We start from the raw sequence: 21,801 nt of genomic DNA on the forward strand, positions 1-21,801 counted from the left end.
GTTCATTTCAGCTGTTCGCAAACAGACTGTGAGATTGTCTCCTATTTTTCATGTTTGTCGAAGAGGAAAAGGAATGTGGAACATTCTGGCTCTGATGAAAATATAAAAATTATAGAGCTGACAATATGAATACATTTTAACTGCAGATAACGGAAAAGGCTAATGTATTTTATTTATCTATAGATAATAGAAAACACTCCTGAAAACCACCCTGACCACAGTCACTTGAAGCATGCTCTTGAGAAAGCAGAAGAATTATGTTCTCAAGTAAACGAAGGCGTGCGGGAGAAGGAAAACTCAGATAGGCTGGAGTGGATCCAGGCTCACGTTCAGTGTGAAGGCCTGTCAGAGGTAAACAAAGTGCTGTCTAGAGTAATGTAAATACAGGCACACTTCTCCACCAGTTGGGAAGATACCATGGCTCACTTGCAGCATTGCATCAGGGGACAAACAGTGTAATTAATCAAGTCATACAATCTTCAATCCTTTGTTTTCATCTTTCTTTGGCTCCCTTTCACTCCTGCACGTGATCCTTTTTGCTGATCGTGTTATGGCGCCTTCAGTATGGTAAATGCTGCTTTTGTTGCCTGGCTCTGGGCTAGTACCAGGTTCAATGCCGCAATTTTCAACCACAACTTTCCAGTTTCACAGCTCTTTATAATACAGTGGTTATTGGACTGCTGTATGCCATCCTGAAGCTATACCTGACCATTCTGGACTGGAGTGCTTTAAAACTCGTAACAGAAAATATTTTTTGCGATAAAACTTTGTAGACATTTTGACAACTCAAGAATACTGATCAAGTCTCTCTCAAGACTTTACAGAGAGAGCTACTGCCTCCCGTTACATACTGCTTTTTAAAGTAACGTGCTGAGTTTCTCTACAGAAGCTATAATGAAAATATTGTGTCAGAGTATCTTGCAAAAGAATGGAGGGTATTTTGATGGCCTCCCTATTACTGGTGAAGATAATAGAGGCAGACAGATCACAACTTAATTTTCAAAGCATGCACTGAATTTTCAGTTCTAGAAGATCAAAAATAATAATTACTGGTTGGTTTATAAACTGGAAAAAATTGCATTTCATCTTACGAAATCTGTTTCAGAATAAAGACATGTATGACAATGTCAGAAGGGTCAAAGACACATTCAGCTGTCTTACAACTACTGCCTGAAGGAAGATGGCCTCTTTTATCTTCTGTACATGATGTCTGGCCCTAGAACACCAAAAATATTACCTGGAAGACCAACTGGCTGCTTCAGTAATGCCAGTAGCAGCAGCCTTGAGTCCTGGGCAAGGGGCAATCCAGTTTTCCCCTGGTTTTCTGTTTGAGATGTTTCTAATCTGTGAAAGGAGCCACCCCAGATCTAGCTGCCCAGCCAACTAGGATGGTGAGAACTGTACCATCACCTAGCAAAAATAAACCTGACAATGACACTTTAGGAAAGGACAAGCCTCTAACCACCTGGTAATAACCTCCAGATGTCTTAAATTCTGCCAGTTCCAGCCAGCGGTCAGCAGCTGTCCTCTAACTCCAGGTATCTTGTGTGCACAAAGACAGGCTATCTGGAATTCCTTTGGTATGTTTTATTGGGTGAAACTCAAAGACAGTTCAGAAACCCAGGCCTTGTTAAGAAAGCTTAGCATTTGGAGAGGCCATTCGCATAGCTACTGCTAATCCAGGACAAGTCAGCATCAGCTCAGTTCCACTTGCAGAGATGCATGCGCATGGCAGAGAAACTCAAAAGGAATTTTTGGCTTCTCTCCGACTGTCCAGGCAATGCCACATGCAACTGATAGGCTGCCTTGAAGTTAATTTTCACGTGGCCTTTCTATGACTTGCACTGCTTATCATGCGCAAGGCAGAGACATTGCTCATCATCCCTGTGACACCAATTGAAACCAATGTCAGGACTCAAAACTGTATTTGATCTCTTTCAGGGGAACCTCGATTGTTTTACTTTATACAGTGCGTTGTTGTTCTTCTTCTACTTTTCGCAGCAACTCGTATTTAATTCTGTTACAAACTGCTTGGGACCACGCAAGTTTCTGCACAGTGGGAAACTCTATAAAGCCAAGAGTAACAAGGAGCTGTATGGCTTTCTGTTCAATGATTTCCTTCTCCTGACTCAGATCATAAAACCTCTTGGCTCTTCTGGCACAGACAAGGTCTTCAGCCCCAAGTCTAATCTGCAATACAAAATGTACAAAACTGTAAGTACCACTCTTAAGTGGGGGCTGAGACGGTTACACGCTAACAGTGCATATAGCGGGCAGCAGCTCCCATACCGGGTGTGTGGGCAATAGCCTTGATATAGAAAAGGTTTGAAAGCTTTGGTGTACGCTGGAGATTCCAGCAACTGATTGTGAGAAAGCTGGTTGTTTGCCTTAGTGAGGTAAGAAAGATGCTTTTGGAGTTTTGCTAAAACAACCTCTTCAACAAGAGGTCACGTGTGTCAGGGGGTAACGGGGAGAGTAGCGTTTGCTGCTCTTTGTGGGAAAGGGGAGATTGCGATGCTTCGTGAGGCTGCTTGCTTACTTCAGGGGAGGTGTTCCCAGAGTCTGGAGGCAGCTGTATCTTTGATAAGAAGAAAGTTTTTGAAAATGACATATCTGAAGAAAGGTGGGAGGCAGGCAGAAGGGGAAAGATACTGCAAGCACAAGATAAATCTGTTATAAATTGCTCTGTGTTGAATGCATCTCTTCAGATACCGTGCAGTAGAACTCTAGCTTTGCCTAATGTTTTACAGCCCATTTTTCTAAATGAGGTACTAGTAAAATTACCCACAGACCCTTCTGGAGATGAGCCCATCTTCCATATCTCCCACATTGATAGAGTCTATACGCTCCGGGCTGAAAGCATTAATGAGAGGTAAGTACCTGTATAGGCTGTGTTAGTACTGAAAAGTCTGGTGCAAATGTATATGATATACATACACATGCATAGCAGTCTCCAGGCGGTTTATCTTACAAGACTGGAGAATTGTAAGATAAACTTTTGCTTGAGAATACGGTGGTACTCAGCATTTGAAGAGGAGGGAGAAATAATGACGTTTCCTGAATTCTGGTAAGACCAACAATGAAATAGCTAGTAGGGCTGCAATACAGGCCCTATTTCCTAACATTTATGTTAGCGTAAGGAAGCCAAAAGATGCAATGCTATCTTCTTCGGTTGCCATCTGTTTGTGCCAGTGCAGGCATTCTTATGGCTGTAAGCTGAATTAGATTGAGGAAAAGGACAGAATTAGAACTTGAAGCAAAAACCTATCAAACTAAACCCAGTTAGTTTTAATCTGGTTCAGTCCAGACTGAAACAATCAAAGGAACAGCAACCTCAAAATGTCGGCTCGTGATTTTTATCTCTGGCAAGCTTACAGAGAGAGGACTACACTGACTTATACTGAAAACATTTCTCTATGCAAATGTAAGGTCCTGAAAGGTAACTTTTGTTAAAAAATGAAAGTTGGAAGTGCAGGAAACCTCCACCCCGCTTAGTATAGACATTGTATTATGTGGGCTTCAAATGTATGGCCCCTAAAAATTCTGATACATAAAAATATATAAAACATCTTTGCTCCCTGCCTGCCTGACAGTGTTGTTCATTATTATTTATACACACAGTTTTCCCTTGCAAAAGATTGTACTTTTGTGGGTCCCATTTGTCCTTTGGGATGCTGTCTGTCCATCTGTGCCACAGAATGAACGACCATCATGGTTAGACCCTTGGTGATGAAAACTGGCACAGCCTTTTCACCTTAAGATCTGTTGTGCGAATCAGACTCTAGCAATAATCATCTGTTCTGTGTCAGAGCACTCAGAGCAGCAGTCAGGAAGATTTAAACTCTGCACTGCCTTCATCCTACCTAGCTCGAGGAACATCAGTGAGATGCTTAGGCACACTACGCTGGACCATCAGTGGAAGGAGCCAGATCTTCACATCCTGAATGGCCTCTGGAGGTGTCTGTCTCTCTTCATTCACTGCAGAGAGAACCTGTGAAAACTGTTATCTGAATTTGGCCGCTCTAGTCAAATGCCTTTGACTTTCTTTTATGCCAGAATTGCTTACTAAATAAATGCAGCATTTTAAGTGAGATACTTTCAGGTTTTCAACATAAGAGCAAATAAAACATTAGCATTGATGGGTGCTTCATTTACCCATTTAATCTTAAAAGAACCTTTATGATCAAAGGCTTGGTATACTTCTTTAGGGCTGAGCTGGAAGGCAGAATTGTCCTGAAGTGTTTAGTTTCTTGAACAGCTCTCTGTGCAGCAGAATGTGAGTGTTCAGACCCAAATCCCAGCCAGTATCAGAGCAGCAGCTCTTCATTTTTGGATCAGAAATGGATCCACAACTCCTAGGTTCTCTCATTTTTCCTTGACTCAGGTTTCAGGCTCCCTTGTATGTCACATCAACTCTTCTAAACCCCTGAAGTCCCTTGATACCCCTTCTTCTGTACTTCTTTGTCAATCCTTCCACTCAGTCTCTGAAGTATGAAATGGTTTCCCAGGAGACCTCATAGGGAACCATGATCTTTTGTCATCCATATAGTCCTTGAGTTGTGGTTCATGTGTCCCGAGGCTCAGAAAGATTTTTGGTATGAAACCTCAGGGGTAAAGAAAAGGGGACAGCTCTGCAACATAGCTGTCTTGTATCTACTAGCTACAAGAAGTTTGTTTATTACAATAAAGCAGAAGGATTGGTGAAAGCAAGCCTGTCATCTATACCTTTTGGTTTCTCATCCAGTCCCCCTTGCTTGTGATTCTCTTGAGCTTTCTTTGTGTGGTGGGACCTCCTGGCTTAGGATGGTTACATTTCTGCAGGTGCTACACATTCCAGTAAGATCTCTTCCAGGCAGACAGCTTCAGGGTAGCAGAGCCTGTGATGGGGCCAGAGCCTTGGTTGGGAAGGAGGGACAGCTTTACTTTTGTCTGCTGTGCTCCGGGGAGGGAAAATGGAAATGGTATTTTGCAACTTTTTTTTCCCATTCCTTCTGAAGGACTGCCTGGGTTCAGAAGATCAAAGCTGCTTCAGAACTATACATAGAGACTGAAAAGAAGAAGAGGGAAAAGGCCTACTTAGGTACAGCATGGGATGTGGGCGTCTTATCTTCTGGGGAAAAGCCCATGGGCAGGCAAATACATTAATGACTTTTCTCTCTCCTCTTCTGTTTTGCCGCAGTTCGCTCACAAAGAGCAACAGGCATTGGGAGATTGATGGTGAATATTGTCGAAGGCATTGAACTAAAACCTTGCAGGTCCCATGGTAAGTGCCTTGGATTTTTCATAATATGCTCTATGAAGAAGACATTCCTATTTGTCTGACTGACTTTGAAGGAGGTTCTGTCCAAAACATGGTTTTGTTTAATGAAGCAGTTTTAGTGAACTTAAAATATGCAGAAGTGATTTTGTGCAGTTCAGTAGCCGTCATGCAGTTGTCCTGCATTAACCCATTTCTTTCAGGCAAACTTAGTTTCCACCACATAAGCCACAGCATAAGAGATCACAAGTCACCAAGTCCCAAAATGAAGAGTGGAAGGTGCTCAACACCTTGCAGAACCGTGTCCCTGTTCATTATAACGGCAGTGAGGCCACAGTCTTTTCCCCATTATATTTGCTGTAGGACTAAAAGGATATTTAGGAGGAAGATCACACACCTAAAAATGTGATTACCCTCTTCCCTTTGTTTCCATCTTCCCAGGAAAGAGTAACCCGTACTGTGAGGTGACAATGGGCTCTCAGTGCCACATTACCAAGACAATACAGGACACCCTCAACCCGAAGTGGAACTCCAACTGCCAGTTCTTTATCAAAGACCTCGAGCAGGATGTGCTCTGCATTACAGTGTTCGAGAGGGACCAGTTCTCCCCAGATGGTACGTAGGGGGCTGCCACCCTTCCAAGGGTGTTTTCAATCTCCTGTCTTGAAGAGATGCACGCCTGCTGAGGTCGATCATAGAAGCAGAGAATGGTTTGGGTTGGAAGGGACCTTTAAAGTTCATCTAGTTCCACCCCCAATATTGAACCCCTTTGGATATCGGGAGCCTACTCGTCCTTGCTCCCCAGTGGAGTAATGCTAGTATCTGCAAAAAGAATCAAGCTCTTTCTTTTTCTTTTTTTTTTCTTTTTTTTTTTTTTTTTTTGTTGGGTGGGGGTTCCTTCTTGTGCAACTTGACAACAACTAAAGTGTAGTTCACAGTTCTGCCAAGTCTTTAAAAAACTCTGGATGCTGTTTGGAAATGGATAGGTTCATGCAGGAGGGAGAGAAATGTCAAGTTCCTAGAACATGCAATAACTGGCAGAAATGAACCCAGGATTCCTAACCCAGTCTTAACCTGGGATAAATATATGGAGCACTGAAGAGTGTATTTTGGAGTCATAATCTCTCAGGAAGTATTTGGATAGGACTGTTGTTCATGTGGCCAGCGCCAGCTGGCCCGTTAACCTCGTCACTCATGTGATGCACTGCTTGGCTCTGTCATCTCCAGAGGGCTTCGCACTCGGTTTGAACTGTGCAGCAGCCTTTGGCCCCTTCTCTAACGTTTCAGAAAAGAAATAAGCTACTGAAGCAAGGCAGCTGTGAATTACATAGTGGATTTTTCTGCTTATGGGACCATTGTAATGCTGCTGCTGTCTCATATGGTCTAGCTAAAATCCTCTTCTATGCAGACTGGCAGCCTTTGGCCGCCTTCAGCTGCAGAAATGTAGTTGGACTGAAGACTTGTTGTCTCCTTTGGTTGTGCGTAGATGGAAGCTTAGCTCCTTCTGCAAATGAGCATTTTATTGCAACGTAAAACAGTTGTGTCATTTCTGAGCATGCTGTCTTTTTGCATTTCAGACTTTTTGGGCAGAACAGAGATCCGTGTGGCAGACATTAAGAAGGATCAGGGTTCAAAGGGACCAGTTACAAAGTGTCTCCTTCTGCATGAAGTCCCAACAGGAGAGATAGTCGTCCGACTAGACCTGCAATTGTTCGATGACCCTTAGAAGGAAAGGGACAAATGTTTTATTTCAGTCTGAGTTCACTGCAATAGGCGCCTGCAGAAGCTGTCACAAAATCCTTACTGGTGTGGTATGAAACTACTGCTTGCCCTTCACATGTAAGAGGGTTATCAAAGCAAACAGGAGCATCTTTGTGCCTTGATAATTCTCACTGAAAAATGAATCCCAATTTAGTGAGGAGATCTCCCTCGATTTCTCTATGTGGAACTTGATGTTAGTTTCCTGGGTTTATGAAATAACCTCATTGTTTATCGTGCTCCGGTCTGAAAGGCTGGCAAACCACATAGGTTGCTGTGCTTGCTCCAGTTACCCTACTCTTTAATTTACATGAAGAAGGCAACGTTGGTATGTTTTGGAGGCTTTCGGCAGAGTTTTCCCCCTTAAGGAATTTTGTGCCTATTGCTCAGCAAAGTGGTTTGTAAATGTTATGTGAATGGAAGGAGCAGTTACACAGTAAGAAGATCTTTGAAGATCTTCATGATGGTACTGAAAAGACTTAGAAAATAAATAGTCTATAAACAGAGAAGATTCTATTAACATACCACTTCATGGCTCATATTGCCCCTGAAAACAAATTATGTACAGGCCTTCTGCACAGAGATGCGTTGCACTTCAGAAGAGTCCACCCACTCAGTACCTTTGGAAGTTGCTGTTTTCTATAGCACAGTAAATGTTCGCACAGTAAGTGAAGGATTAAACATAGAGCCCTGCTGTATGTTGTGCTATACCACTTCAATACTTCTTTACTACTGCTGCTTGATTGTGTGACTGCAGATGGATGATCGGTCCCCTGCAGCAGGGAAGAGAAAACCCCATGGCTCTAGCTGAGGAAGCTAATTCCTACCCTGCAGAATCTAGTTTGCAAAGCAATCGTTGGTGACCGGTTATTAAATTGTACCGTGCCTAACTGTGTTCTTCGACATCATGTTACTGAGTTAAGGGCAGCGGCGTTCTGTACTCGCAAAGGTGTTTGTGGCGAGCCAGGGTGATCGCAGGTCTGGTGGCAGCGATACTGGACGCGGCCAGAAACAGAGTGCTTGTGACGGTGCCGAGTGGGTAACCCCAAAGCAAAAGCCTTGTCACCTGGGGGAACGGCAGGGTTTATATATCCATTTGACTCTACAAATACACACGTATAGGCCCACATCCAGCAAACTCCCCGTTTGGAAAGCACCCAGCTTTAAGCGTGCACTTACGTCTCGTTTCCCCCTAAGCACATGCGTAAGTGCTTTGCTGAATCTGGACTCGAGAGAGAATAGACCCCTAAGAGTAAAATTCCTCTTTGTTCTGCTTGGATTCATTTTGTTCATGACTTATCATGCATACACTGGTATTTTTGTAAGGATTTTATTTCCGAATGGGAGGTGTCAGCCTGTTTCATTAGCATGTGGACGTTCTTGTGGAGCCTGTTGTTAGGTTTTGGTGTTCCTTGCATGTCCTTTCAGTACTGGTTTCCACCTTTCCTGTATAGGCGGTGTTCTCTAGCACTACAAGTCTTATTGATTTCCATTAGGAAATTAGGATATATTCATAACAGATAGGTAGATACAGTATGGTAATAAGTGTAAACTGTGCTGGGAAGTGTCTGTGTATTATAATTTCCTAAAAGACCACTGTAATGTTTCAAGCAATGGGAAAAAAAATGTATGTTGGAGGGACAACAAAGTTTACATTTCATACTTTTCAGAATCGCTTTATTATTTATTTATTGAAGATAGTGTAGAATTTTGTATCAGAAATGACAGACATACTTATGTATTTTTTGAAACAAAACAGAGATACACACTTTAGTTAGAAACTTTCAACTGACCACATTTTAGAGGGAGTGTAACTTCCTAGGCATGCATTTGTTTACCACTAACTGGCTGAAAACACGATTAAGAGAACTTTAAGTTTCTATTTTTCAATGTTGTTAAGAAAATTGTTTCAATTAAAATATGTAAATAGTACTAAACCCATGCTTTCCTAATTCCATATCAATACATTTTATTAAATATAATGTATATGAAAATACACATTGTTGTGGTAGGATAAAAAAAAGTGATAAAATCTATTAATGGAGTAACATTAAATGTCATTGTCTAACCTTTTATCGCTGTCCTAATTTTACTCAGTAGCTGTAAATACAATGAACATTCATTTCAGTGTTTAAAAAGTACCATCACTTTTTAATGGTATCATTTCACCAGCATGAATTATGGTAACGACTAAATAGATAAACAGGACAAAAAAGGCCGTGGGTGTAACACAGAGATCCTGGCCAGGTTTTCAAACTGAGCCTCGAGCTGCATCTTCCTCTGAGACTCAACTGGTGTTGGAAGCGGGGGACCCATAGCTGCAGGGGCTCCTCTCAGATTGTGACCCTTGTTGTGGGCATGTACGATTGTAGCAGAACTGAGCACCTTCCCGAGCACCTTCCCAACCACCATCGCTTCTGATTTCCCGCTTACCCTCAATGCACAGCAGCGTTAAGCTCCTGTTAATGTCAATGGGAGTTACGCGAACATGAAGAGGATGAAAGGGGTTTGGCTCATGGATATCTAATGAATCCCTTGTAATCAGTCTAATCCTAAAGAGGAAGCTTGTCCTAACCCCTGTGCATCAAGGACAGAATGTATGTATACCCTTAGAGCCAGCCAACTGTGCATAGGGGTGTCGCTGTTTGCTCGCCCGCTTGCCCTCAGTGCTCTGTAGCATATCGGCACTGTTGGCTTCCCAGACTGAGCTGCTTTTCACCAGGGTTAACCAAAGGTTCTTAGAAACACGCTGCCTCCTGCCTGGTTTTCCCTGTTCAGGAATGCTGCAGTCTTGCACATCGCTTTCCGTTAACTCCACAGCTGCACAGGCTACAGGTTTCTGCTTTTCTTAGCCACCGTAGCTGCACAGGCCTCCTTCTCATCCAGGATTTGTGCTGTAAAAGCGCAGGCCTTTGACTGAAAAGAGACTCATTAGCTGCCTTCCTACTAATGCTTTCATAGAGAAAACTGTGAGCTCTCAGAGGCTTGTTTAAATACTGCCTGTGTTCTGAAGGGGCTGGGAAGGCAGAGGCACGCGGCGATACCTAGGCAGTTAGGCATCTCTGTGTGTGTTTACAAAGCCAGCTGACTTTCCCGCTACGTATGAAGGTTGAGCCATCTTAGGAGCGCCGCGTGCTGGCTGTCAGGCCAAACTCTGCTAGTCTGTGCTACCGCTATGAAATACCTGTATTGATGTAGACCCTGTCTTTCAGATCCTGGTTATTGATCTCTGAATATCTTCGTAAAGTAGCACGCCTAGGCTCACAGCTCCCTTTCCAGCCCCATCTAGATGTGTGTAAACCTTTCCTAATGTTATGCAAAACAACCACAAGAACAAAATTGAAGGGCAGATAATACTTGGTCCCATTTTGGATTTGAGCGCAAATTTATGCAGATAAGCATCCCCACTAAAACACAGAGGTTGTAAACCCATACATATTCCGGGACTGGCTGTCTGCATTTGCTTTGGTAAAATTTATCCCTGTAGAGGGGCCGAGTACAAGGTCTCTCCATTACTCGTCCTTAAAATGAGGCACTGGCAAGACTGAATTGGTATATGGGCCACTGGGACTGGCTCTAAGATGGGGTTTCTACTTTTAGGAGGCTCCACTTCTTTGGAGAAGATGTTTTGCTTTGAAGTAATTCTTCAGCATCAAACTTCTTGGCTGGCAATCAAGCCTTTCTAAAAATAATACTGTGACTTTTTAATGCATTCACTGCCTTCATGGAAACAGTGGTCTTGCTGTAGATAAATCGGGAGAAAAAAGCCCTGGGAGAAGAGCGAGCAAAACCTGCAGCTGTGAGAAAACATGCAATGGAAAAAGTTGAACTGTTAGTTTAGTTTTCAACCTGTAATTCTGGGAATTGCATTTTCCCCTTAGGCACATTAATTTTAACAAGGAGAATGAGAATATTGTTTCTTCCTAGTGTTTCCTTGGTTTTAAGTCTTGTAGTAGAACTGAGCCAATGGGTCAGAACCTGAAAGGGAACACCACTTTTAGAAATTACTAAAATGACTTTTGAAAGATGCTGGTAGCTGGGAACGGGCAGAACATCAATATTGTTGTGGTTGCAGACAGGACAGGATACTGAGGAGAAAGGAAAGGAATCTTTTTTAATTTTCTTTTTTTTGGGGGGGACGGTGGTGGTGTTTAGTTTAAAATCAGATCTGCAGTCTCACAGCAGAACTTCAATTTTCCAGGACCCCAAGCATCCATAATATAACAGCAGTGATTAATAAACCACGTGTTTGTCCTCAGCCTGGGAGAGCCACGCTGGATTTAGTGCAGCTCTGTATTTATGCGGGAGTTTGCATGCACTTTTTTATAGAAGTGGAGCTTTTTGGTGTTTGTGACAGCCCTCATACTCCTCTTTCCAGGAATTACCTTCTGAGATATACCTCTGAGGTGCTTAGGCACTGTGTTGTTTCAAGATGCTTTCACAGGGACTTTATAGGCTTGTAAACATTGCTGTCAGGCTCTTTGCTTTCCTGGTGCCATCCAGGTAGCTCTCGTGACTGACCATCCGCGAGGTACACGGTTACGTGCCCTTTCTGTACAGGGAACCGGCTGCACCAGCATCAATGTGCCCGTTTTCCATCTCTCGAAGGACTTGTTCCCCCAGCCTACAGTCCCACGAGGTATTTGCCAGCAATGCTGTTACATGTCGGCAGGGTGGATGTCTGTGCTTTCACCTGCATCCCTCCCCCTTTAGGATCCCCCCATCATTGCTCTGATTGCAGTAAGAATCAGCCTGGTCTTGTTGCTCTGCCTGGAGAGTGTTTTCTCCCTGTGGACAGGAGTCAGCCCTTCGAAGATGCCTCTGAGGGAAACCACCCGAGCTCATTGTCCTCTGTGCTTAGCCAGGTGTAGGTGGAAGCCACGCCTGGGGCAGGTTCAGCTCTCCCCCTTTCAGGGGTCCAGCCTGCCACCTGGGCATGTATCTGTGCTGTCCTCCCAGCAGCGCCAGGCTGTGAGCTCCCGCTGCCCACGTTGCGAGCCCATAAGCCTCCAGCTTGTTGCCGTTAGGGTTGAGGCTTATGTTGGAGATCACCCAGGTCCTCTCCCAGCCATGATTTTCCCCACCTGCTGAGCCTGTTGGCTCCCTCCAAGCCAAACACTGGCTGCGTTGCACAAATCGATGCAGTGGGTGACTGGAAAACACATCTCGCCTCATCTCACTGCCTTGCTCTGTTGCGGTCACACTAGGTTTTCCTTGTGCACATCTTGTGAGTAAACGGGCGCTTCTGGTTCTGTAACTAATTAAGTCCTTTGGAAAATTTCACTCTTTCCCGCCCTTTAACCCCAACTCCCAAAGCTCAGTTACGTAGAACAGCACTGTTTTAGGGACTCCTTTCCAGGCTTCTCCCTGACAGCTCCTCTGGCAGCTGCCACCTCTGCCACAGCTCCTGGCTCAACAAAGCACTTCAGCAGATGCTTAACTTTAATTCGTGCCCAAATTCAGTGCAAAGGCATATGTAAAGCCAGCGGGGTGCCTGTGTGCTTTGCTGGGATGCATGGAGGAATTCAGGCGGCTTCGATAACGTAGAGCCTACATTTTGAAGTCGGTTCAAGCTCTGTAAGGATTTGGAAGATTGCAATAGAGCATCAAACAAAAAGTCAAGACTAAGATGAAATACAGAAGTAGTCAATAGTCTTTTCAGCTGGATCTGTTTTCTTCCTTATCTTCCCAAAAGTGGTTTTGGCTACTGAACTCACCAGAATTGTATTTACCAGGCAAATCATAATTCTTATACTTACAGATTTGCAACACATTTGGAAGGACTGTAAAATAAAAAACCCACTAGGCTGACCTTGGCCTCGGAAATACCAAGTACCTTGCCAAGTACAGTGCTGGTAGAAAGCCAGCCTGTAAAGCCCTAAGAGGCTGCACACAGCTGGTGCGTTGACTTGAGCACCTTGAAAGACGGAGCATGTCGCTGAGCTGACACTAAGCCAAATAACTGATCAATTACAGAACTTTTTTCTAGATGCAATTAATTATTATATATTTTCTCAACATGAGCTTTTATGAGGGAACTTTTTAAATGTTCATTTTACAATTTTTTTACCCTTTAAGAAGAAATAAGCCACTTTTTGTTACATATGAGTAGGGTTGGGGGGGAAACGTGGATAATGCAGTTTTTGTAATATTATCAAATACATTTTCAAAACTAAGATGTGCCAAGTTCAGTCTTCTACTGCAACAGTGGTGTCTAGTTTCATATTGCTCTGCTTGCCACTGGGATATTTCAGTTTATTCAAATCCAGCAGTCAAAACCTTTGAAACACAGAAAAGCTGGGAATCAGGTTACATCACCTTAACTTTGAGGGGTTTGCTCTGTACGTACGTTCCACATGTATCCTGGCATTTGGTTAGCCCCAATACTCTTGTCCTACATGCATATCAATGTATCTATAGTTAAATACATGCTTATATATATATATATTTGTGTGATTATTTGTATATATAAAAACACAGCTGTTGTCATTGTCAAATACTGAGTAAATCTAACAGAAAAGCATTTATAGGCACCCTTTTGTTTGTTCATTTAAATATTTTAAAATAAGACTGTCCTTGGGAAATTATTTTTCTGTACATAGAAGGATATATTTAGGACCTAATTTAAAAGAATAAAGAACTGCAGGAAGAATATATTAAACTAGCCTAGTTACTTGATATAGTTGTCAAAGGCTCTGCTGTGACCATAGGTGAATTCCTTGTGTTGCTTGTAAAGCTGCAAAAGTGTCACTAACCCTGGATTTAGTGGTTGGTTCTGGGAACTTAAAGCATCATGCAAAGGGAGTTGGTGCTTCCTCTGAGACCCCTGGCAGCCCCCTGGCAGCAGCTCCTGCTTGCCATGGTGAGCACAGGTGAAAGGGGAGGGATGGCATGCAGGGGAGTAGGAGAAAAAGTGAAAAAATAGGGACAGAGCTAAAAAGTAAGAGCTTGGTGAGCAGCAGGATCTCTGCTCCCCCCAAAATCGTGGGTGGGCATCCATCAGGTGATGGATTGGAAGGGAAATCTCCCCCAGCTGTGGTGGCTGCACTGTGGGAAGGGCCTCATGGTGTAACCTGTTCTTGCCAAGAGGAAGAGGGAAGGTTGGGTGCAGGACTCTAGTGCCGGACCGGGTGCTTGGCCAGCTCGCTGCCCCTGCTCTCGCTTCCTCTTGCCCCGCCTCACTATGTCTTTTAGGCTCTCCCAGGTTTGCCACCACCACGCTCACCCCAGGATGGGCTGCTTTTTGGGGTGACTGGGCAGCACTGCCTGAAAGGTCACACCAGTGCAGAGGGATCTGCACCAACCCTCCTGCACCGCAGGCATCCATCCCACCTCGGCGAGGCCCACAGCAAGCTGCCAGCGCAGGTACGGGCTCCCCCCATGGTGAGACAATCCCGACCCACAGGGAAAAGGCAAAGCTGCCCCCAGCCCCATGAGGCAGGTTTTCCTGGGAGGCTTCGGCTTGTGCAGAATTACTCTATTCCAGTCCTCAAGTTGCTGAAAAGGAATTTAGATTCTGGCAGCCTTTGTGGCTGTGTAATGGGTAGTTTCTACTTTGTGTTGGTAAATTGTTGAAAAAAAAAAAAGATAGCCATAGTATTTTTTTCAATGTTAATACTTAGAATTGGGGAATCCCCCTCCCCGCTGGTGGTGATGTTACTTTTTAGTGCACTTTTTGCTGCCAAACAAATGGTATCAATTAGTTCCTTTTTCTTTTTTTTTTTCCCCTTAAAAAAGGAGGTATTGTACTGTCTCTAGTATTCATATGATCCTAAAAATTATAAAGGCATTATGAAACAAGACCTGACCAAATAGGAGAAAAAGTTGTTTGGTTTTTTTTTTTCCAGAGAAAATGGTATAAATTTGTATTGTTCATTTACATCACATCTAACTATTCTACAAGTGGAACATTCATAAAGTGAAGTTGGCTTCTTTTGGTTTTTTAAATCATTTGTAATAGGTATAATGAATAATTATGAATTGGACACCACTGTTTCTCATAAGAAAATTTCGACTGTACTTTGGTTGCTGTGAATGTCTGGTTTCCTCAGCTATACTTGGTTAAATAATTCTATTTACAGACACGGTCCAATTAAGCAGAAGTCCTTAAAATGTGTTCACCTGTTTGAGGAATTGTGCCACTTCCCAGGCTGCAGTCACTGAGGTGGAAACTGCCAATACGGTTTTGGGCTGTGCAGTGTGTTTGACACAGATGAGACTGTAGTTGTGCAAGTGAAATTATGCAAGAATAAATCCAGATTTTTTTAAAGTTTAACTGTGTACTGTTACATTCTTGAAAAGGACTGAAAAAGAGTGATACGGTGTCAGACCCATTAAGTAAACTGCCAGATGAGTATTTTTGATAAAAGACTACATAGGTATAAGCGAAGTGATAGGGAGGGAAATCACTTACCAGCATTTAACGTCTGACAGACGCCACCTTTAATCCCTGTAACGCATTATTTGCATTTTTTTCAAGAGTGGAAAATTGAGTTGAACAAATCTGTAGTAAGACAGAAAGAACAAATTTTCAAAAATAGTAAGACCCCATCCTCCAAAGAAACCCCAACCAAAGGCACTTGCTTAATGGGCCAGGTGCCATTACTTTGTGCGTATTATGACTTTACGTCAGCAGCAGTTCATGCAGCTTGTCAGCAACCGCCTGTGCCATTGCTGCGTGAGAATATAGCAAGTCTCACGCTGATCTCTCCCCTAATTTTTGTGAATAATTACTGAACTTGGCCAGCTGCCCTGAGGGCAATACCCTCAGTATCCTGTTAAGCAAGTGGGTCCCTTTGTCCAGCTCAGAGGATGCATTTTTTTCACTTCTTCACAGCTGTTTTGGCACTGGGTTGGCACAGCGGGACTAGCTGAAGTGCTGGCTTGTAGATCACAGCTGCTGTAGAAGTAGGTGAGACGGGACTGTCAGGAAGCTCGCCAGCTGTGTGGGACTGCTTTGTTGAGGCCACATTTATCCAGTGGGCAGGGGCTGGCATCTCTGCTGCACAGCACCGACCTCTGGAAAGCTGCCTTGCCTCTGGAACAGCTCAAAGCACCTCACCACTGCTACGGTGTGACACCAGGAGCGGAAAAGCAGGGTGCAAGAGGCCCCTTCGGGCCCACCGCTGCCCCACTGCCCGCAAGCCTCTAGCAGCCCCTCTGCTCCGCCTCTGGGCCTCCTGGGGGTCTCAAGTGCCACCCACCCTCAACACTGCCCCCTCAAGCTTCAGCGCTCCCTCCCCTGTCCCAGCACACACCCACCCTGCTGCTCCCACTGCCCCCAGGACAAGCATTTCATCCTGCCGCAGGGCACTTCCACCCCCAGCCCTGGGGGGCTGCTGGGAGGCTGAGCACAGCCTTTACTTCTGCACCTCCGCCCCCCCAGGCAGGACGCGTGGCCCACAGCCCTGGGCTGGCCCTGGTGGGGAAAGTACTTCCAGCCTGAAGCACCAGACAAAGCACAGGACTAAACAGTCTCCCCTGCTGGGGCTGCTGCTTGTTATTAAAAACATTCAAAAAAACTAGGTGGCTGGTTAACAGGTTTCAGTAATGCAACTGAAATGAGCTAGCACTACCAATTCCACACCCCACCCCTGCAAGAACAGTATCCATCCAAAATTAAGTCAAACTCAGTTCTCGGCCAAGGTCCAACAGGGAGAAACAGGCGGTTCACACCCCTTCACAAGCCTGGTGAGGATTATCTAAACAGAAGACAGAGGCACAGAACTTTAAGAAAAAAAATCCAAGTTCAAATGTTAACCAGGAAGCATATCCAGCTGGCCATGCCTAGGTGTGACCTCCTGTCCTGTTACAAATATTTTTGTATGCAGTTGGAAGTTAACAACACCTTAGCCTCTCACTAACAAGCTTTTCCAGGGTAATTTTAGTTTCTCTCTCCAGCAATACTGATGTGGAAGTCAACTGGGCCTGACATGGTGTTTGCTGCTGAGACACACTGATGACACAACCGTCTTAACAGCCGTTGTTGTACTTCTAAAAGCATCTACCAGCTACAGTTCCAGTGTCAACACCTTCCACACACAGAAACAGCACAGGCAGCAGCAGGACTGTTGCTCCACTATCCTGACAGTACAGAGTGTTAAGATTTCTCTGGAGACTTACAGAACCTCAGCAGCAGTGACCCCATTTATCAGCTTCTAGAGCATTTTTCTCCATTTCCTTCAGAGCAACGTTCACCTGCCTTCAGGATGAGTTAAGAGTTTTCAAGCTGTGTCATGAAGTGTTCGGTGAGAACTAAGTGGAACTCGCCGCAGCTTCATCACCTTCCTCCCTCAGTGCTGTGCTTCCCAAATCAAAATACTTTACACCATCTATTCAAGAAGAAGTATTTTATTGTTTCCATCTGACAGGTTTCACTGTGAGTGACTAGGACAGCTTTCTAGATAGTCTCTTTCATGATTTTGGTGAGTTTCTGGATCTTTGACCTTGTTGACATGTCCACGTACTTCTCCCCAATATTGACAATCATGCCACCAAGGATCGACGGATCAATCTAAAGAAGAAACATTGAACAGAAATTCTATTAGCAAAAAATTTGGTAACCTAGTATACAATTTTTACATTAGTGAAAAAAGAAAAAAGCTTTCAAAAGAGCCTTTTTTATGGTAACTTTGCAGTCCCTGGAGTTAATAAAATTGGAATACAATTTTATTAATTAAAGCAGCACCAGGTCTACAAGAAAGCACAGAACCATGTAATACAGCAACTGGATTCAGTAAAATAATTTAAAAAGCGCAGCTTAACAGGAACTTGATAAAATTTGTTTACGAATCAAAAATCCAGACCTTGGCTTCCAGCTTCAAGACCTCGCCCTTAGCCAAGAATCCATTCAGAGCACTTTTTAGCTCAGTAAGGCTGGCGTCATCCAAGGGCTGAAAAATATGAACAGAAGACAAGGAAAATTAAGGACTTGAAAATAATCAAATGATATAATGAAAACCCAGATTTTTTACTCAGATTCTTCTAAAGACAGACACTTCCACCAGCAAGGCAGTTTAAGCTGCCTTCTTGAACAGGAATAATCAGAGGACAGCACAGAAACAGCACTCACTTTGTGCCCTCCTAATTTCATGAAACATTGTGTTATTTGTGCACATATTCCCAGCAAAAGCTTGATGCTGACATCTTCAGATGGCAAGCGTCAGGAATCCATACTTGCCAAAGTAAGCAAGCACTTGATGGAAAACCTTGAGATCTGCCTTACAGCAGTATTCAGGCTATACAAGGAAAGTTTAATTTTGCTGCTTCTAACAATTGAGATAATCAGCTTGAGAAGAAGCATGGTTTCACGTAAAGCCCTGGGCGGTGACTGAGGATGCTGGCAGTGAGCTCCCAGCCCTGCTGCAGGCTTGCAGAATGCTCCTGGCTAAGTACATGTCTCCATCACCATGGAAGAACTCTGCATCCCTGTGGGAGAGACACTGTGAATCTGTCCTTGCCACCCCTACAAGTCGCTCAGATACCACTGAGACAGAAACAAACAGGACTTCACTGAAAAGTACTGGCTTTGTGTTATTGGCAATTTACATAGTTTCTATTTAATAGCTAACAGTTTGAGTGCCAAAAGAAACTAACAACAACAACAAAGCAGCAGGAAAGTAACTTTACATATGAAATATTTAGGATAGCTTGTGGAAAGGTTTGCACTGGCCTGTGAGTCCACATGTCCCTGAAGGCTACCGCTTAGACTGACAACCTGTGCTTATGGCCTGAAGGGAGCCCGTTAATCTGAAGTGGATCAGTCTCTCTATTTTGTCCAGGTAGGTAGCTCACTGTATCCCTACCCAAGGGCTATAGATTTACATCACACACCTAGCTGCCCAGCTTCCCACCCTAGCAGACCTGGGCATGGATCCGTTAACGAAGATGTTACTGAAGTGTCAGAACCACTGTGCCTCCAGCCTGTTATTTACAACTAAGAGATACCATCTTCCCTCTCGCTTTCCTGAGCAGCACCAGCCAGACTTGCCTTGCCTGCTACTTTTGAAAAAGTATTCCTACAGTTTCGGAGTTAGCTGCTTGTCCTGATCACTGCAGGTGGTGAATCAGGTAGCTGCTCCCTGTGAAGCACAGCACCAAGCACCACAGGCATTCTCAGTCCTATCAGATATCTGCCTTGCTCGAAATAATAGCTGATCTGTTAATTCTGACCTGATCTGTACGATCCTGATGACAGAAATAAGAATGCGGGCAGCTCAATCTGCAGACGAAGCTGACTTTTATCAGCCACTGGGTTCACACACAGGAAGGAAAAATGTAAGCTGTTAAGACTTAAATTGGAGGAACAGGTTTAATTTTTGACCAGTAATTGCTGGATATCAAAAAGCTATTTGCAGGAAAATGTAAATCTCGGTAGAGAGGAGATATTTCCTCACTACTCATACAGCAAATATTTAAACTAGAGAGAGCAAAATTAAGCTAAAGAAGTTTGCCTTTTATACTGCTACCCATTAAGCTCAGTCGAGAGGTTCCTAACTCACCTGTGCAGTGGTGACTGTGCACAGCACTTCTCCACGGTATGCGCTCATGATCTTTCCAAACGCAGAAACAATCTCTGGTGTGTAACGCAAGCGACCGTTTTCAGCAAGCAAATCTGGAAGATGCAGATACATTGAAAGGGTTTAAAGCTCCCACCCCGAGCAGATTTGGTTAGCTAACAGTAGTAAAGAGTAGCCTTAGGTGTTTTTCTGAAGTCAAATGGTTACTCACTCATCAGGTTGACAATAATAGGGGACATCTTCTCTTTCGCTATGGCATCGTTCACAGCTTTTTGTTTAACTGTGCTCTTGGTGTGAGGGTTCATAACAACACTGGATAGCTTGGGGTCCTTCAAGAGGGTCTAAGAGGATACACAAACGCGATAAAGGCCAGGAGTTTTCCAGGCGTTACAAGGTCTAACAGGACTACCCAAAGCAGGTGACACGGTCGTCCCTTGAGTAAGAACAAGGCCTGAAGCTGATGGGAAGTGAAACGGCAGCTCCAGGTGTAGCTCATTCACAGTGTATCTCCTTTAGAGCTCGCACTCCTCCCCAACAGTTCCCAAGCAGCTTAAGGCTGTAAGTGGGAGTCACGGCCCCCGGGAGCCGAGCCCACCCCCTCCCGACAAGCGGCTGCAGGGAACCCCGCTGCTCCCACGGCCGGGCGAGCCGGGAGGGCCGCAGGCCGCCTTACCCACACTCGGCTCAGTTCCTTCTCCACCTGCTCCAGCTTCTTCTGCTTGCTGGCGGCCGAGTACAGCGCGGTGGCGTAGCGCCCCTCCAGCCCGTACACCTGGATCGGGGGCTGGGGGCGAGAAAGCGGGGGGGGAACTGAGCGCGGCCCCCAGCTGGGCAGCCGGCGGCAGCCCCCACCCCCCGCTGCCGGCGGCTGCCCCCCGCCAACCCCCCCCGCTGCCGGCGGCCCCGCCGGCGCCCCCCGCCCCCCTCACCTTGACCAGTTTGGAGAGCGGCCTCGCCGCCGACGTGCTGAGCTGCCGCACCTGCGGGGCGCATAACGGCCGCCGTCGGCGCGCGCCTCGGGGACAGGGGGGCGCGCGCCGGCGGGGGGAGGTTCGAGACACCGACCCCCCCGTGCCCCGCGCGGGCCCCGAAGCCGCTACCGCCCCCCCGCAACTTCACCTTCAGGGAGAGCCCCGCCGCCGCCGCCATCTTCCCCGGCCGCCGCTCGAGGTCACCGCCGAGCCCGCTGCCGAGGCGCGGCAGTGCGCAGGCGCGCCCGCCCCCTGCCCGCCGGGCCGTCCCGCCGCGGGGCACGCTGGGAAGGGCCGGCCTCCGGCGCCAGCCCCGCCGCCTGCCGGGGGCTGTAGTTCTGGAGCGCGGCCCGGCGGCCCCCGCCTCCCCCTGCCCGAGCAGCCTCGCCGGGCGCTGCCGCTAGTTGGGGCGATAACCGGAGCGCCGAGGCGCCCCAGCCGCCCGGCCAGACCGAGAGAGGAGGCCGGGCCCCGTCGGCGGGCGGTTGTGCCGCCCGTGCTGCTCCCGTGGGCGCGGGCGGGCGGGCAGCCCTCGGGGGAGGGAAAGGGAGGGGCCCCTGTGGCACCCCTGCCCCGCAGGGGCCGAAGTCCCAGTTGCCGGGCCCCCCCTCCTTGCCCCTCCGCACATCATGGTGTTGCAGGTGGCTCCGCCAGGCGCTGCGGAGAGGCGCGGAGTGCCCGGGGCCATGGCTCCCTTGGGTTCGTGGCGGCCCCGGCTGCACTGCACACACGCAGCGTTACACCCGGCGCCGCAGCTCGCCGCGCCCCTGTCTGTGTCTCTGAAGGTGGAGGGCTCAGGGCAGGGAAGCGAGCTCTGGGTGACAGGCCGCTTGGCAGCCATGCAGCTCCTGTAGCAGGGTGCAGCGACCCTCCACCCCTTCTCACGTTCTTTAAGGGCCTGTAACTCGCACACCCCCGCACATCCCTCTGTTCAGATGCACCAGAAAAGCAAGTGACACATGAGCTCAACAGAGAAAATGTCAGCTGTGCTTTCCTCTGAGACATTTCTGCTGCCCCCTTAACACAGTGAAACTACTTCTGAAACACAATGAGCTATTTCCTCCTCTTAGATAAACTAGATCCAAATGTCTCCTGGGGCAAAGACACCATCTTCCAGGTAAAGCGTAGGGTAGGCGGCTTCGACTTTGTCAGTCTTTGCTTGACCTTGAGCAATTCACTCAGGTCCTGCCTACTACTGAACTATCTTGAATGGTTAAACTCTTTCTCTCCCTAATCCTTCCATCTGTTCTGCAAGAGAAGGTAAAGTGCCTGCCTGCTTTGCAGAGCTGTTACCAAG

The 21,801-nt window shown here is 46.0% G+C and overlaps 2 protein-coding genes across 4 annotated transcripts in view; one reads left to right on the forward strand and one right to left on the reverse strand.

Annotated features, from left to right (window-relative positions):
- ITSN1 (intersectin 1) overlaps window positions 1-13,693 on the forward strand; it is a 141,179-nt gene extending 127,486 nt beyond the window's left edge. For all 3 annotated transcript variants that reach the window (XM_080374684.1, XM_080374683.1, XM_080374685.1), the window contains 7 exons: window positions 184-351; window positions 2,002-2,214; window positions 2,751-2,872; window positions 4,998-5,080; window positions 5,180-5,263; window positions 5,699-5,872; window positions 6,835-13,693. In XM_080374684.1, the coding sequence (XP_080230810.1) occupies window positions 184-351; window positions 2,002-2,214; window positions 2,751-2,872; window positions 4,998-5,080; window positions 5,180-5,263; window positions 5,699-5,872; window positions 6,835-6,983 (993 nt within the window). In that variant the 3' untranslated portion in view covers window positions 6,984-13,693. The remainder of the gene's footprint in view (window positions 1-183; window positions 352-2,001; window positions 2,215-2,750; window positions 2,873-4,997; window positions 5,081-5,179; window positions 5,264-5,698; window positions 5,873-6,834) is intronic.
- A 3,656-nt stretch (window positions 13,694-17,349) lies between these two features.
- ATP5PO (ATP synthase peripheral stalk subunit OSCP) lies at window positions 17,350-20,772 on the reverse strand. The gene is made up of 7 exons (XM_080374773.1): window positions 20,653-20,772; window positions 20,463-20,513; window positions 20,207-20,317; window positions 19,745-19,874; window positions 19,516-19,628; window positions 17,821-17,907; window positions 17,350-17,528 (listed from the first exon to the last, which is right to left on the reverse strand). Exons 1-7 carry the CDS (start codon window positions 20,680-20,682, stop codon window positions 17,415-17,417), a joined length of 636 nt encoding a protein of 211 aa, XP_080230899.1. The 5' UTR covers window positions 20,683-20,772; the 3' UTR covers window positions 17,350-17,414.
- Between the last annotated feature and the right edge of the window lie 1,029 nt (window positions 20,773-21,801).

The sequence above is a fragment of the Falco punctatus genome (assembly GCF_963210335.1).
Source record: "Falco punctatus genome assembly, chromosome: 2".
Classification (NCBI taxonomy): Eukaryota; Metazoa; Chordata; class Aves; order Falconiformes; family Falconidae; genus Falco; species Falco punctatus.